The sequence below is a fragment of the Balaenoptera borealis genome (assembly GCF_965194805.1).
Source record: "Balaenoptera borealis genome assembly, chromosome: X".
NCBI classification, from domain to species: domain Eukaryota; kingdom Metazoa; phylum Chordata; class Mammalia; order Artiodactyla; family Balaenopteridae; genus Balaenoptera; species Balaenoptera borealis.
Genome location: NC_138881.1, coordinates 12689813 through 12706233, shown reverse-complemented (window position 1 = coordinate 12706233; position 16421 = coordinate 12689813). Strand labels below are relative to the sequence as shown.

General features: G+C 39.9%; 1 protein-coding gene across 4 annotated transcripts in view; it reads left to right on the top strand.

Moving 5' to 3' along the window:
* The window catches only part of PIR (pirin), a 105085-nt gene that overhangs the window by 85909 nt on the left and 2755 nt on the right, over positions 1–16421 (top strand). For 2 of the 4 annotated variants that reach the window (XM_082375841.1, XM_082375843.1), the window contains exons 8-9: positions 2633–2715; positions 10130–10196. In XM_082375841.1, coding sequence (XP_082231967.1) covers positions 2633–2715; positions 10130–10196 — 150 coding nt within the window. Of the gene's footprint in view, positions 1–2632; positions 2716–7294; positions 8509–10129; positions 10197–16421 lie in introns of those variants that run through there. The other 2 variants (XM_082375842.1, XM_082375844.1) reach the window with 2 other exon arrangements.

Sequence of the window (16421 nt, the reverse complement as noted above, 5' to 3'; positions counted from 1 at the left end):
GGGTCAGGGGTAGACCACATGGGTAATGGGTGTTACATATGAATTCATTGAAGATAAAGACACGGTTCATTGCTCCCAGGGAATCTCAGTAAAGCGCACTTAATAAAATGCTGCTTTATATCACAGTTTAAAATATTACCCCAATCTAAATGAGATTATTCTTAGACTCCGAGACCCCTCTTTTTATGGCCACATCCTTGCATGAGTGGAAAATCAGCGGAGTTCTATCATTCACTGCCGTGACATCTGTTAACCTAAATCCTTGGGGGAGAAGAAACCTTCAGTGATGTGCTGGGGCTCGCTCTTGGCAGCTCGCAGGAGCAGGTTGTGTACCTCTTCCCTGGCCTCAGATTGGTAGCTTGAAATTGGCTACAGCGGCGGGAGCATTTAAACCATGGAAATTGGCACACAGTACAAATCAGGTTTGTTTTTCCCCTTGTCCCCGAAAGCCGGTTGGTAAACATTAACTAGCACACCACTGCCTCTGAGACAGAAGTTCCTAAACTTTTTGTGCCATGAACCCTTTTGACATTTGCCAAGGCCCCACCTCTGAACAATGTTTTTTTTTTTTTTTTAATTCAATGGTGTCATTAAAAGGTTAAAAGAACAAGTCTGTGATACGGTTCCATGTGTGCTTCTCTGATGACATTTGAAATAACATGATCCAGAAGCAGGTTTACTTTAAATTGTTAAGTAGTGATTAACATAAACTTACTTTGAGATCTTTACAATGCTAATGTGATATGAAAATATCCGTGATTTCTACTGGAAACAAAATCATTGGTCTAGCTAATACTGCTGTGGTTTTCTGGCTGCAGTCATGACTGAAAGAAAGGCCACATTTCAGTTAGGTGTTCGTGAAAATAAAGATGTCATTTGTCTCCCTTGCAAGTCCATGATTGCTCTGAATTCTATCCATGGACCCCTTGGGAACACATTGGCTCCAGGTTAAGAAGTCCTCTGTTAGAATCCTGTTTCACGTTTGCAAGCATCAGAATGAACCCTGCTGCTTCATGTAGGTTATCTCCAAAGTGGAGGTGAAAGGGAGGCCTTCTCTAGAAAATATGACTGTTTGAACTCCAGTCAGTATTCACAAAATTCACAAATTATGTTTATATGGTAATTCCTCAAGCTACTGTTTTCGCTTAAATAAGTGCTTCCATGTTGATTATTCAGCTTTCGCTGTATCATGTCAGGTGAACGCCCTTTTTTTTATAGTCCAGAACGTCATGCAGACATCGTTACGGGCTTCTCAGCCTGCCCGCAGTCTTCTCTCTGTTGTCTGTGCACGTGTCTGGTTTTCAGTCAGCTGAAAGGCCCAGCCGTGTCCCACCTGCCACCTCCTGTGGCCGTTCAGGCCGCTGCATTATGCTGCTCCTAGGGAGAATCGTGTTCTTCGGCTCTTCTCTCTCCCATGGTTGCCCAATCTTTCTTTCTCAACTCCACCTCTCAAACCCATCCCTATCTTTCTGTGTCCACTCTCGCAGTTCAGACTGGAATTCATTTCCACTGAGACTGTTAGAATAAACTCCTAACAGGTCATCCTAACTTCAGTCTTGCCCTCTCCAGTTTATTCTGTGCTCTGCTTTCAGTTATTTCTCCAAGACACAGATCTAACCATTTCCCACACACACCCTTTCCTCAGAGGTCCTCCATTTTATATGGATAAGCATGGCCTTCATGTCTTCCCTTGACCTGAAGCAAGTGTGCATTGCCGTCATTCCTCCCAGCAGAATGTTCCAGCAATGATAGAAGGTTCACCCGGGCATGCCCTGCACATTGCCAGCCCCTCACCTTTGCACAGTCTGTCCTCTTGTCTAGAGCACCCTTCATCCTAGCTTTGCCTTTTATCGGTCTATCTGATCCTGCAGAGCTCTGCAGGCCCTGTTCTCTCTTTGAACTTTGTTTATTCCTTTCTTGTTGCCTTTAACACACAATTTCATTTGTATTATTTTTTCTGTTTCATCTGTGAGCCTTAATATAGAAGGGATGGAAATATATCCATCCTGAAATCTCCCCACTCCCGCAGCATTTAGCAGAGGGCCTTGTACATAGTTCCATAGCTGTTGTTCACTAGCTCTCCAACTTACCTATTTTCCAGTTGAATTAGTCTCTGTTTTATGAATATATATTTAGTTTCTCTCAGTGAGATTTTGAGTTATTTGTATGTGAGGAATCGGCTTTGCACGTCTTTGCATTTTCTCACAGTGCTGGGCGGTTAGTTGTAGGTATTCAATAAATACTTGTTGAAAGGAATTAATGATGGAATTTACTAATTTTCCTAAGCATGCTTAAATCTTTTGAGGTTTATAATTGACCCAAGGAAACACTCTTATTAGCATGTAATGCCAAGGACTTTGCTTATTAATTAACCTATTAGGCATGACATTGAAAGTGTAAGTGGAAACATAATACAGGATTCACTTCCTTGTCCTTTTCTACATTGGAAAGCAGCCAGTTTCGGACTTTAATAATTGCAAATACCATCAACAAGAGATTTCAGGAGATTCCTAAGTTGGTTGTTTCTGAACTTGAAATTCATATTATGGTGCCGTGCAGTTAACCAAGTTTGTAATTGTATGAGAAATGTACTACCATGAGGACTAAATTAAGTGGGTCATCTTTTTTGTAGGACCTGATGACACACAACAAAAAATAGAACCTCATCACACAGCCGTGCTGGGGGAAGGTGACAGTGTCCAGGTGGAGAACAAGGTTAAGTATTAAAAATCTTTAATTCTCTTTTTTCCAAAATTTTTTTTGCATTTAAAAATTTTAATGTAATTTTTAAAGGTTACTTTCCATTAACAGTTATTACAAAATATTGGCTATATTTCCTGTGTTGTATAATACACCTTTGAGCCTACCTCACACCCAGTGGTTTGTACCTCCTAATCCCTCACCCCTATATTGCCCCTCCCCCAGCACTGGTAACCACTAGTTGTTCTCTGTATGTGTGAGTCTGCTTCTTTTTTGTCACTAATTTGTTGTATATTTTAGATTCCACATATAAGTGATATCATACAGTATTTGTCTTTCTCTGACTTACTTCACTTAGCATAATGCCCTCCAAGTCCATCCATGTTGCTGCAAATGGCAAACTTTCGTTCTTCTTTATGGCTGAGTAATATTCCATTGTATATATGTACTGCATCTTCTTTATTCATTCATCTGTTGATGGACGCTTAGGTTGCTTTAATTTTCTTAACTTGTATTTTCTACTAGTTTCCAGGAAAATGCCGAAATCTCCTGTGTACGTGGAAAATTTTTTCTCTTCCTCTGGGAAAGAAGCTATGCCACAAGTTTATCAACCCCTTTCATTAACTACTGTTATTTCTACTGGTTTATTTTAAGGTTTTATCTACACTGATTCCTCATCTTTAGGAATCATTGAAAGTCCGTATTGTTTACCCCTAGAAATTTGAATCTGAAGGCAGCTCTTCCTTGTCTCTCACTTTTTCTTTCTTTATACAGTTGATGATTTTATCGTTAGCATAAGTGAAAATGGATCAGCCCTTTAGGGGTATAAATATAGATCCACACACATATTCCCATGGAGCCCTCTGAAAGTCAGCCCCATGTTGAACTGAGAGGAACATATGATCCATTTCGTGGTCCTTTTGTGTTGAGTCCTTGCTTTTTAAGTAAAGTTTCTGATATTTTAGGAGTCCGAGGAGCTTTTTTTAATCCAGGTTGCCAGGTTTCTTCCTTGTGTTCCTTCCTTTATTCCCTTGGACTATTCGCTCACCGTCTTGTGAGCCTATTAAACCCATCTGGCCACTTTGTGACATTCTCATAAGGAGAATTGAAGAGATAGTTGTGCAGAAGCTCCTGCAAAGATGAATTTTGAAAAGTAGGGATGAAAACTAAGTTGGCGTGCAGGTGGCTGGCAGAGGGGCCATCTGCCTGACTGCCAGCCCCCCGGCCCTGGTGTGGTAGAGTGCAGTGGATGTGAGGGATGATTATATCTTAACCCACTTTGCTGACAGCTCCGCTACTGCCGCTTTAATCCTCTGCAACACCTCCAGGAGCAGTGAAGTAAGGCGAAGCAAAACCCCATGAGCTCCAGAGGAAATGCGTAGCTCAGGGTCTGTGCTCGCTATAATTAGGTCGAACTGTATGGAACTGCCACTTCTGACCTACAAAAATGACGATTTCGTCTGTTTTCACCCAGTGCATGAAAGAGGCATGGAAGCCATATGTAGGCCAGACCCTACTGACAGCAGATTAGTCTGTGACATGATCTGGTTTAACTTGACAATCTCAGTCCTTCCTATACTATAGCAGAGGGCACACTGCAGATGATAAGGATTTGGAAGCTGAAGCAGAGCACCAGCAAGAAGTGGTGAGGGGGTCCAGAAAGAGAGAGGCAGCAGGATGGAAAAGAGTTGACTGAAGCCATCAGTTCCTTGGCCCCACGGGCGTGGTTCTGTTGTGTGCCCTTCTGTGATTTTGACTGTGTATAAGTGTAGCCTGAGCCATAAAGACGTTAGAAAGAGTTCTGTGAAAAAATTTATTCCAAAAAATTAACCTTTAAATGGGTGCGTATCACGTACATCCGTGAAGAGTAGAAAGTCCCCTTAGATACAACAGGAGGAGCCTGTGATGGTGTGAACCACTCACTAGCCACGTGACTTTGGACACAGTTCTGAACCCCCCTGAGAGTTTCTGAGAGTTTCTTTTTCTGCAGAGTTGAAATAACAATGCTAACTGCGTGGGGCTGTCAGATGGACTGTGTGAGATGACGTAGGTCAACGGTCTAGGCCACATCTAGCCCGGGGGGTCAGTACTTTATGCCCAACAGGCTAGATTTAAACTTTTTCTAAAGGGTTATTGAACCCCGGCTACACCCATTCATTTCCGTTTGTCTGTGGATGCTTTCACACCACAGTGTAGAGCTACGTGGTTGCAACAGAGACTGGATGGCCCACAAAGCCTAAAATCTTTATTCCCTGGCTCTTTACAAGGACAAGTTTGCTAATCCCTGGTCTGGTGCATAGTGGGTGCCCAATGATGGTAGCTGGAAAGGTCACTGATCTAAACACCTGATGTGACAGGTAGTCATACCACGTACATGTTAACCTAATGAGGATTTATACCTTAGGCCCCAAGGTTTAGGGCACATGAGTTTCTACAAAGGCCCTAAAGGACCCTAATTCACTCGGGCTCCAGGCCAGGGGTATCTTCACTTGGAACTAGACTTACCCTGAGGATTAAAGAAGGAAGCTGTGCCTTCCCAGTTCTCCCTTATTCCCATGTGCATGGAGTTGTGGGCAGGAATGAGGAGTTGATATATAGTCCCCAGCTTCCCTCTGGCACTGCTCTCCCTGCCCTTTCTCTGCTTCTTACTCTGTGTCTTCACCATCGTGCCTGTCTTCCTGGTGGCTCAGGAGCCTGGGCAGTTTCCTCTAGAATGGCCAGTCCTCCAGGGCAGGCGAGGAGGGCAGGGAAGAGTTGATGTATCGATAGATCATATCTTTTCTCTCCCCAGGTTTCCCTGCTCCATTTTAGCATTTGACTCATCTTAGACCAGCGCATTTTAGGCTGCAGGGACCCCTACCTTTTTCACTCAGAGTGTGGATTGTCTTTTGTGACTGTATTCTGAAGTCTTCCATGGTGGGTAGCAACTGCAGGGGGCTTGGTTTATGCTAGATTGAAGAGTCTTTAAGCCAGACTCTCTGACTTCTTAGAGGAAGCCTAAACCCCAGCAGTGCCTTCAGAATGGCCTTAACTTTTTCATTGTTCTTAGAGATGGGGATCAACCCTGGGCTCCTCTGGACATTTAAGCCTGGACTGTAATGGTCACCCTGGAACAACCTCTGTCTCAAGCGTTAAAGCTCCCTGTGCTGCTTTGGCCCACAGTTGGTACCCTGGTTGCCAAGATGGCTCCATGGTCAGGAGCACAGGGATTTGATGTGGAGACTTGATCTCAGCTTAAAACTCCTGTTTATACTAGTGTCCTATTGAGAAAGTCTTAAGCCTCGTGGATTAGCAAACTTACTTGCAGTTTGTCAAGGTAGACAATCAGTTCCTCATTGACTGCCATCAAAACCATGCTTGAGAATAAGGATACTCTTTAACTGGCACCATTCATGGGGAATTCATTAAACTAATACAGATTAATATTTGATTAAAATAAAGATCGAAAGACAACTAAAACACCCTTTTAAACCTAGAGACAACTTTTTGCTGATGTGTAAAAATTCATAATAAAATAAACCATTAATCTTCAAAAACTGGTAACAGTTCACTGTTTTCTCTTTCAATTGGCCTAAGAAGTATAAACAGTGAAGTCTAGTAAGAACAATTACATGCAATTAAGTCCTGTTAAAGCTCAGTTTCTTTCTGATAATGTTTTCAGGTAATATTTCACCATAATAAATGTTCCTGATGCAGAAGTATGCCCTTAGTTTCCTTCTTGGAGTCCCACTGCCATCTCAAGCTTTGTATTTCTGATTAATCAAACAAACTCTGCGTACATACTTACAGTGTAGAAGTTATCAACACCTTAAATAAATCCTAGTGCCTTCATCTGGGCTTCGATCATTTATTGTTGGTGTCAGTGGAACTCAAGACATGTCTTGCCAGTATTTATGGAATAACAAAGAGCAATTTGTAAAAGTAAATTATTACGTAAACCCAGAAGGGCCTGACTCGAAACTAGGAACTCTGAGAATGTGTGCCAAAGTGAAAGACATGGTCTGGGCCCCAAGAGATCGTGAGTTTCAGTTGGGGCAACTGTCCATGAAGCAGTAAGTGAACTTCTGTTGCCTTTGTGTGAGGGTCTCTTCGTCAGAACCTAACAGGGCACTGACTTAGATCCACACAGGGACTCATGATCTTAAACAAGTCTTTCTTTCTCTTTACTTTGGCCTGATTTTCATCATTTGACACTGTACCCAAGGTCGCCATAGAGGAGGACTTTTCAAGATAGCAACATTCGGGACTTGGAGCCACAAAAGCACTCTACTGAATATCCAGAAAGATGATCAGCTTTCACCGAAGAAGGCTAGTTAAGGGAGGAAAAAGGATGCACTTAAGAAAAAAGAAAAAGACCCAAAACATCTGGCTTAGGTTAGAGGAGAAGGGGCCAGGCAGAGGTTAATTTTGTAAAAAAAATCATTCAAAGAAGCTTGGACCAGACTTCAGCTTTCTTTCTTTCTTTTTTTTTTTTTTAATTTTTATTGGAGTATAGTTGCTTTACAATGTTGAGTTAGTTTCAGGTGTACAGCAAAGTGAATCAGTTATACATACACTTATATCCAACTCTTTTTAAAATTCTTTTCCCATTTAGGTTACTACAGAGCACTGAGTAGAGTTCCCTGTGCTAATACAGTAGGTTCTTATTTATCAGTTTTATACATAGTAGTGTATATATGTCAATCCCAATCTCCCAATTCATCCCACCCCCCTTTCCCCCTTGGTATCCATACGTTTGTTCTCTATGTCTGTGTCTCTATTTCTGCTTTGCAAATAAGTTCATCTGTATCATTTTTCTAGATTCCACATATAAGCAATATTATACGATATTTGTTTTCCTGTTTCTGGCTTACTTCCAACCTTCAGCTTTCTGAAATGGAAAGCCCAACTCCCAAACAACTCAGTACCCAGCAGTTGAATCATTTTTCATTTCAGACCAAATGCAAGTGTCCTTTTATCCTACTGTCTGACTTATAAATGAAAGTCATCATTTGATTTGAGTAATATCAAAAGGAGCAAAACTTGTATTTTGAACACTATTATTATTCCAAACTGTGTAAACTGTAGGACACGTTTGTCACTCACAAAAGACGCATCTTATGAATTAAGAAACTTATATTCTGAGGAGTCGCACACCCGTGGCACAAGGAGGTAGGCCTTTCCTTTCCCCTTCTCTCGTGACCCCCGACCCTTTCTCCTCTGCCTCCTGACCCTAGAACTCAAGTGTGTATCCCCTCCAAAACCAAACACCTCGAAACACTTTTTAGTGATGTCTTCCCTCAGATTAAATTATAAATGATGTAGCACCAGCGATCAGAACTATTTTTCTAAGATACTTTTCTTGAATATGTCATTTGATTCGCACTGAAATTCCACCTCTTTAAAGCCCTTAGGTAGAAACCTTCCCCTTTCTTGGGAACTCTTGGGCTATTGCATAGTAGTAAGTGGTCCTAGACTAATTTTTAAGCTTCTGTACCTGTTTTTCATAGTTTTTTTGGTGTGTGTTTAATTTCCATAATTGATGTTAAGCTGTCCATTTCCTTGTATTGCTGTATAGTAGTGCTTTCCTGTCTTCTAGCTTTGAATCTCATTGATCTGATAACCGCAAAGCTTAATTATTAACGTTGTGTATAATGTGAGAATAAGTGGAGATTGAGTGAGGGTCTGTACTAAGGTTAAAAGACTAAACTTTAGTGTATGGGGTTTATGACATCTGTTTTTAAAATTTGAGTTAGCAGAAGCCTTTTTAGCTTACTCTTTGATTTTCAGCTGAGTTCACATTGGCATATTTTGACAGCAAATTGGGCTGTGCATTTAGTACATCCACCCAGTGGATGCTTTAATCATTTCTTCATGTTTAAAAAACATCTGTTTAACCATTCCCAGGCCTGTATTTATTTACACATCACCTTATGTATCCATAACCCAATTTGCAGAAACCATTCGACCCTAAATTCCCTTTTAATTGTTTAAAGTTAGAGGCAGAAGGAGAAATAAATGTCGGTTCTGTAAGATACAAATATTTCTAACTACATGGAAGATTAAAAACTTCATATGCTTCATGTTAATTGAATTCAGTGATAAATCTTCTGGTACTAGTAACATTATAATTATTTCTAATTAAAGAGCTTTGTATGAGTAGGAGCATATAATGTATTATCACATATTTATATTACCATAAGTGTGATGGCAGGTTCTTCTGCTGGTTTCTGTGGCATTACTGGGTCAGAGGACATCAGCGACAGGAGGGCTTGAAGTCATATTGTCAAAGTGCTCTCTAGAAGGATTACAGCACCCACTTAAAACCTCCCAAATGGTGTGTAGAAAAGTGTGTCTTTCCCTGCATCCACACTAGCACTGGATTTCTCTAGTTGTGGCGAGCGGGGGCTACTCTTCGTTCTTCATATGCTACTCTTCGTTGCAGTCCGCAGGCTTCTCACTGCGGTGGCTTCTCAGAGCACGGGCTCTAGGCACGCGGGCTTCAGTAGTTGTGGCTCACAGGCTCTAGAGCGCAGGCTCAGTACTTGTGGTGCACGGGCTTAGTTGCTCCACGGCATGTGGGATCTTCCCAGACCAGGGCTCGAACCCGTGTCCCCTGCATTGGCAGGCAGATTTTTAACCACTGCGCCACCAGGGAAGCCCCCTGGGATGTTTTTGTAAGGTTCCATTTATTTTATTTTATAACTTTATTTATTTATTTATTTATTTTTGGCTGTGTTTGGTCTTCGTTTCTGCGCAAGGGCTTTCTCTAGTTGCAGCAAGGGGGGGCCACTCTTCATCGCGGTGTGCGGGCCTCTCACTATCGCGGCCCCTCCTGTTGCGGAGCACAGGCTCCAGACGCGCAGGCTCAGTAGTTGTGGCTCACGGGCCCAGTTGCTCCGTGGCATGTGGGATCTTCCCAGACCAAGGCTTGAACCCGTGTCCCCTGCATTGGCAGGCAGACTCAACCACTGCGCCAACAGGGAAGCCCAAGGCTCCATTTAGTGCAACATTTCTGGGGCATATTTTACATTAATAGTAATGTCAAAAGTAATAAAATGTTACTTTTGGATTTGCATAAATAATCTTCCCTTTTAAAAATTAAATTTTTAGCAGGAAATTTATAAGCTCTATTATAGGCCAAGTCAATTACATAGTTTGTCATAAAGATGTTTCTAGTTAAAGAAAAATCTTAATTTAAATTCTCCTTCTTTATTAGAGAAGGTTATTATTTTGGTGTTCGGGACATATTCTTGAGTTCTGATTGCTACTAAACATCTTAAAGAATAAGCATTTCCATATCGTGCGTTGCACAGAAAATATTTCTGGAATTTATCTTTAGAATTAGGGACATCATCCCTTTGGCCCGAATGTCAACTTCAAATCATTCCTAATCAGACATTCAAAAATAAGGCTGATTATTGTTTGATGGTCTTTTTCTTGACTTTAGGATCCTGAGAGAAGCCACTTCGTCCTGATAGCTGGGGAGCCATTAAGAGAACCAGTTGTCCAACATGGTAAGCCCCAAATGATGGCGATTTCTTTGGTTGGTTTTCCTTTTCTTTGAAAGTAGTGTACATATATAGGGTCACCAGGAAGAAAGCTGGATTTTTGTCCTCTCTCCATCTACAAAGTTGAGGATTTTGTTGCATTTCTCCATTGTGAAAGGAAAATATATACATGGTTTTCATTTCTACATTCATTCTCTTTCTTTTAAGGAAACATTTCTTGAGTATCTACCACATGTAGGACATTGAGGTTTGAACTGTGGGGAAAACAAAAATAGTGTTTTTTACATAGTGTCATAGGGAATTTCAACTTAAAAAAAGATTTTGTGGTCTACTGGGGACTTGAATATCGTTTTTATGTTTACCAAAAATAACAGTGATTTCTTTCTTTCTTTTTTCTTTTTTTTTTGGCCGCGCTGCACTACTTGCAGGATTTTAGTTCCCCGACCAGGGATTGAACCCAGGCCCACGGCAGTGAGAGCACCGAGTCCTAACCACTGGACTGCCAGGGAATTCCCATAAATAACAGTGATTTCAATACTGTCCTTGTAGTCTATTGTATTTTTAGTGAAAAATGGGGACCTCTTAGGAATATTTCTTTGGAAGTTTCTAAAATATTTGAGTCACTCTTAGTTTATTTTAAAAAACAAATAGAGGGACTTCCCTGGCAGTCCAGTGGTTAGGACTCGGCGCTTTCACTGTCATGGCCCCGAGTTCAATCCCTGGTCGGGGAACTAAGATCCCGGAAGCTGCATGGCACAGCCAAAAAAATAAAAGAAAAAAACCCAAAGATATAAAACAGGTAAACAACAAGGTCTTACTGTATAGCACAGCGAACTATATTCAATATTCTATAATAGACCATAATGGAAAAGAATATACATGTATGTATGTATATATATATGTATAACTGAATCACTTTGCTGTACAGCAGAATTAACACAACATTGTAAATCAACTATACGTCAATAAAAACAAAACAATAGAGATAACTGTACCTGGAGGCAGAAAATCCTGGAATAAGGACTCATAATAGTCACTTCAATTCTTTGTCTTGACTTCCTCAAAATACTGTTGTTTGATTGAATGAGGAACATCTAAAAGCACCTAGAACCCAACCTATTACTTAGATAAATGCTACAAAACATAGTGTATGTCCGCTTATCTGATTATTAAATTTAACATGCATTAAAATCCCATTACACTGCCTTGCTTACAGGTATGCACAGTGATTTCAGAAAAAAACCCCCGGCTGATCATAAATTTAAAGAACACTGATTATTTTTATTTTATTTATTTATTATTTTTAATAGAACTTTATTGGAGTATAATTGCTTCACAATACCATATTAGTTTCTGTTGCACAACAAAGTGAATCAGCCATATGCATACACATGTCCCCATATCCTCTCCCTCTTGCATCTCCCTCCCACCCTCCCTATCCCACCCCTCTAGGTGGTCACAAAGCACCGAGCTGATCTCCCTGTGCTATGCTGCTGCTTCCCACCAACCATTTTACATTCGGTAGTGTATATATGTCGATGCTACTCTCACTTCGCCCCAGCTTCCCCCTCCCACCCGTGTCCTCAAGTCCATTCTCTATGTCTAAATCTTTATTCCTGCCTTGCAACTAGGTTCTTCAGTACCATTTTTTTTTTTTTAAGATTCCATATATAGGTGTTAGCATACAGTATTTGTTTTTCTCTTTCTGACTTACTTCACTCTGTATGACAGACTCTAGGTCCCTCCACCTCACTACAAATAACTCAATTTCGTTTCTTTTTATGGCTGAGAAATATTCCATTGTATATATGTGCCACATCTTCTTTATCCATTCATCTGTCGATGGACATTTAGGTTGGTTCCATGTCCTGGCTATTGTAAATAGAGCTGCAATGAACATTGTGGTACGTGACTCTTTTTGAATTATGGTTTTCTCAGGGTATATGCCCAGTAGTGGGATTGCTGGGTCATATGGCAGTTCTATTTTTAGTTTTTTAAGGAACCTCCATACTGTTTTCCATAGTGGTTGTATCAGTTTACACTCCCACCAACAGTGTAGGAGGGTTCCCTTTTCTCCACAGCCTTTCCAGCATTTATTGTTTCTAGCTTTTTTGATGATGGCCATTCTGACCGGCGTGAGGTGATACCTCATTGTAGTTTTGATTTGCATTTCTGTAATAATTAGTGGTGCTGAGCATCTTTTCATGTGCCTCTTGGCCATCTGTATGTCTTCCTTGGTGAAATGTCTATTGAGGTCTTCCACCCATATTTTAACTGGATTATTTGTTTTTTTGATATAGAGCTCCATGAGCTGTTTGTACATTTTGGAGATTAATCCTTTGTCTGTTGTTTCATTTGCAAATATTTTCTCCCATTCTGAGGGTTGTCTTTTTGTCTTGTTTATGGTTCCCTTTGCTGTGCAAAAGCTTTTAAGTTTAATTAAGTCCCATTTGCTTATTTTTGTTTTTATTTCTGTTACTCCAGGAGGTAGGTCAAAAAAGATCTTGCTATGGTTTATGTCAAAGAGTGGTTTTCCTAGGTTTTCCTCTAAAAGTTTTATAGTGTCTGGTCTTATATAAGTCTCTAATCCATTTGGAGTTTATTTTTGTGTATGGTGTTAGGTACTGTTCTGATTTCATTCTTTTACATGTAGCTGTCCAGTTTTCCCAGCACCACTTATTGAAGAGGTTGTCTTTTCTCCATTGTATGTTCTTGCCTCCTTTGTTGTAAATTAGGTGACCATATGTGCATGGGTTTATATCTGGGTATTCTGTCCTGTACCACTGATCTATATTTCTGTTTTTGTGCCAGTACCATACTGTCTTGATTACTGTACCTTTGTGGTATAGTTTGAAGTCGGGGAGCCTGATTCCTCCAGCTCCGTTTTTCTTTCTCAAGATTGCTTTGGCTATTCGGGGTCTTTTGTGTTTCCATACGAATTGTAAGATTTTTTGTTCTAATTCTGTGAAGAATGCCATTGGTAGTTTCATAAGGATTGCATTGAATCTGTAGATTGCTTTGGGTAGTATAGTCATTTTGACAATATTGATTCTTCCAATCCAAGAACATGGTATATTTCTCCGTCTGTTTATGTCATCTTTGATTTCTTTCATCAGTGTTTTATAGTTTTCTGAGTACAAGTCTTTCGCCTCCTCAGGCAGGTTTATTCTTAGGTATTTTATTCTTTTTGTTGCAGTGGTAAATGGGAGTGTTTCTTTAATTTCTCTTTCTCTTTTTTCATTGTTGGTGTATAGGAATGCCAGCGATTTCTGTGCGTTAATTTTGTATCCTGCAACCTTACCAAATTCATTGATTAGTTCTAGTAGTTTTCTGGTGGCATCTTTAGGATTTTCTATGTAGAGTATCATGTTATCAGCAAATAGTGACAGTTTTACTTCTTCTTTTCCAATTTGTATTCCTTTTATTTCTTTTTCTTCTCTGACTGCCATGGCTAGGACTTCCAAAACTATGTTGAATAAGAGTGGTGAGAGTGGACATCCTTGTCTTGTTCCTGATCCTAGTGGAGATGCTTTCAGTTTTTCACCATTGAGTATGATGCTTGCTGTGGGTTTGTCATATATGACCTTTATTATATTGAGGTAGGTTCCCTCTATGCCCATTTTCTGGAGAGTTTTTTTAATCATGAATCGGTGTTGAATTTTGTCACAAGCTTTTTCTGCATCTATTGAGATGATCAAATGGTTTTTATTCCTTAATTTGTTAATGTTTTGTATCACATTGATTGATTTGCATATATGGAAGAATCCTTGCCTCCCTGGGATAAATCTCACTTGTTCATGGTGTATGATCCTTCTAATGTGCTGTTGGATTCTGTTTGCTAGTATTTTGTTCAGGATTTTTGCATCTATGTTCATCAGTGATATTGGTCTATAATTTTCTTTTTTTGTGATATCTTTTTCTGGTTTTGGTATCAGGGTGACAGTGGCTTCATAGAATGAATTTGGGAGTGTTCTTCCCTCTGCAATTTTTTGGAAGAGTTTGAGAAGGATGGGTGTTAGGTCTTCTCTAAATGTTTGATAGAATTTGCCTGTGAAACCAACTGGTCCTGGGCTTTTGTTTGTTAGAAGATTTTTAATTATGGTTTCAATTCCATTACTTGTGATAGGTCTGTTTGTATTTTCTAATTCTTCCTGGTTCAGTCTTGGAAAATTGTACCTTTCCAAGAATTTGTCCATTTCTTCGTGGTTGTCCATTTTATTGGCATATAGTTGTTTGTAGTAGTCTCTTATAATACTTTGTATTTCTGCAGTGTCAGTTGTGATTTCTCCTTTTTCATTTCTAATTTTATTGATTTGTGTCCTCTTCCTTTTTTTCTTGGTGAGTCTGGCTACAGGTTTATCAATTTTGTTTATCTTCTCAAAGAACCAGCTTTTAGTCTTATTGATCTTTGCTATTATTTTCTTCATTTCTGTTTCATTTTTTTCTGCTCTGATCTTTATGATTTATTTCCTTCTACTGCGTTTGGGTTTTCTTTGTTCTTTTTTTTTTTTTTAGTTGTACCGTTTAATTAATTAATTTATTTAACATCTTTATTGGAGTATAGTTGCTTTACAGTGGTGTGTTAGTTTCTGCTTTATAACAAAGTGAATCAGCTATACATATACATATGTTCTTCTTCCTCTAGTTGTTTTAAGTGTAGGGTTAGGTTGTTTATTTGAGATTTTTCTTGTTTCTTGAGGTGAGATTGTATTGCTCTAAACTTCCCTCTTAGAACTGCTTTTGCTGTGTCCCATAGGTTTTGGGTCGTCGTGTTTTCATTGTCATTTGTCTCTATGTATTTTTTTATTTCTTCTTTGATTTCTTCAGTGATCTCTTGGTTATTTAGTAGCACACTGTTTAGCCTCCATGTATTTGTGTTTTTTACAGTTTTTTATCCTGTAGTTGATTTCCATTCTCATAGCGTTGTGGTCAGAAAACATGCTTGATACGATTTCAGTTTTCTTAAATTTTCCGAGGCTTGATTTGTGACCCAAGGTGTGATCTGTCCTGGAGAATGCTCCATGTGCACTTGAGAAGAAAGTGTATTCTGCCACTTTTGGGGGGAATGTTCTGTAAATGTCAATTAGATCTATCTGGTCTATAGAACACTGATTATTTTTAAAATAGTCTTTTTTGTTTTATTAGTAGCTTAAGGGAAAAGCATTAAATTATACTCCACCTAGCCCATAGCGTTTGACTCCATTTTGCAGACTTCTGATTTCCACTCCAAAGGTTCATAGTTCTCATTTTCTTTCGGTTGAACAGCCCTGAAATAGTTTGTTCTTCTGGAAGAAGCCTGCAGACAGATTGAGTAGGGTCATCATCTTTATTAATAGCAGCTAGAATTTAGGTGGGAAAAAGATGTGTGGGATGGAAACCTTTTCAGTTAAGCGATGTCCTCTGCATCAGTGATGAAAACCAAGACTCCACCTACAATAGGCGACATTCATCCCCTGTGAATCTTCTCCCAGAGGCTTAGAACTTGCGGACACTGGGTGTGCTAGCACACACAAATTTGGATTAACCAGACAACATAGAGATGGCCCCTGAAACCTCAGCTAATGAGAGGCAAAGCATTCTGCTTGTTTGTTTTATTTATTTATTTTATTTAGCTAACTCTTTCAAACCCAGACGTTTAAGTTTTTCTTTTACCTGTGCATGTTTGAAGACTACCACAGCCATCTCTCGACTATTTGGGAACCAGTACTAGTTGTTGAGGAAAACGGAATCCAGATGTTCCACTTATTTACATAACAGATACCTCGGTAGCATTTACTGTCTACTAGGATTGGTCAGAGTGCTTTCCAAATGTTAATTCATTTAAGCTTAAAAACAACCTGACAAGGTAGGTACTCTCATCCCCACTTCATGGATGAGGAAGCGGAGATGCAGAGGTTTGTTGGCCACATAGCTGGATTCACACTCAGGCTGTCTGGTTTCTGACCACCCTGCCCTTCCGCCTCTCACCGTGCCTGCTTGCCCCTTGCTCTGCCCTGTGGCTTCTCTGCTGGGAAGTAATTGTTAGTGGTGGAGCTGGGATTTGAACCCTAGTCTCCTAAACCCTTGTCTTGTGCTCTCTCCACTATAGGAAGTTTCTACACAATGAGAGATTCAACTCACACCATTTTTATTACAGGAGAGGGAGGGAGTTTAAAGCTTTAATTAGAGAAGGGATGAAAAGTGTAGTTTAAAAGAGGATTTGTGGGATTATTGATAACTAGCAAATAATTT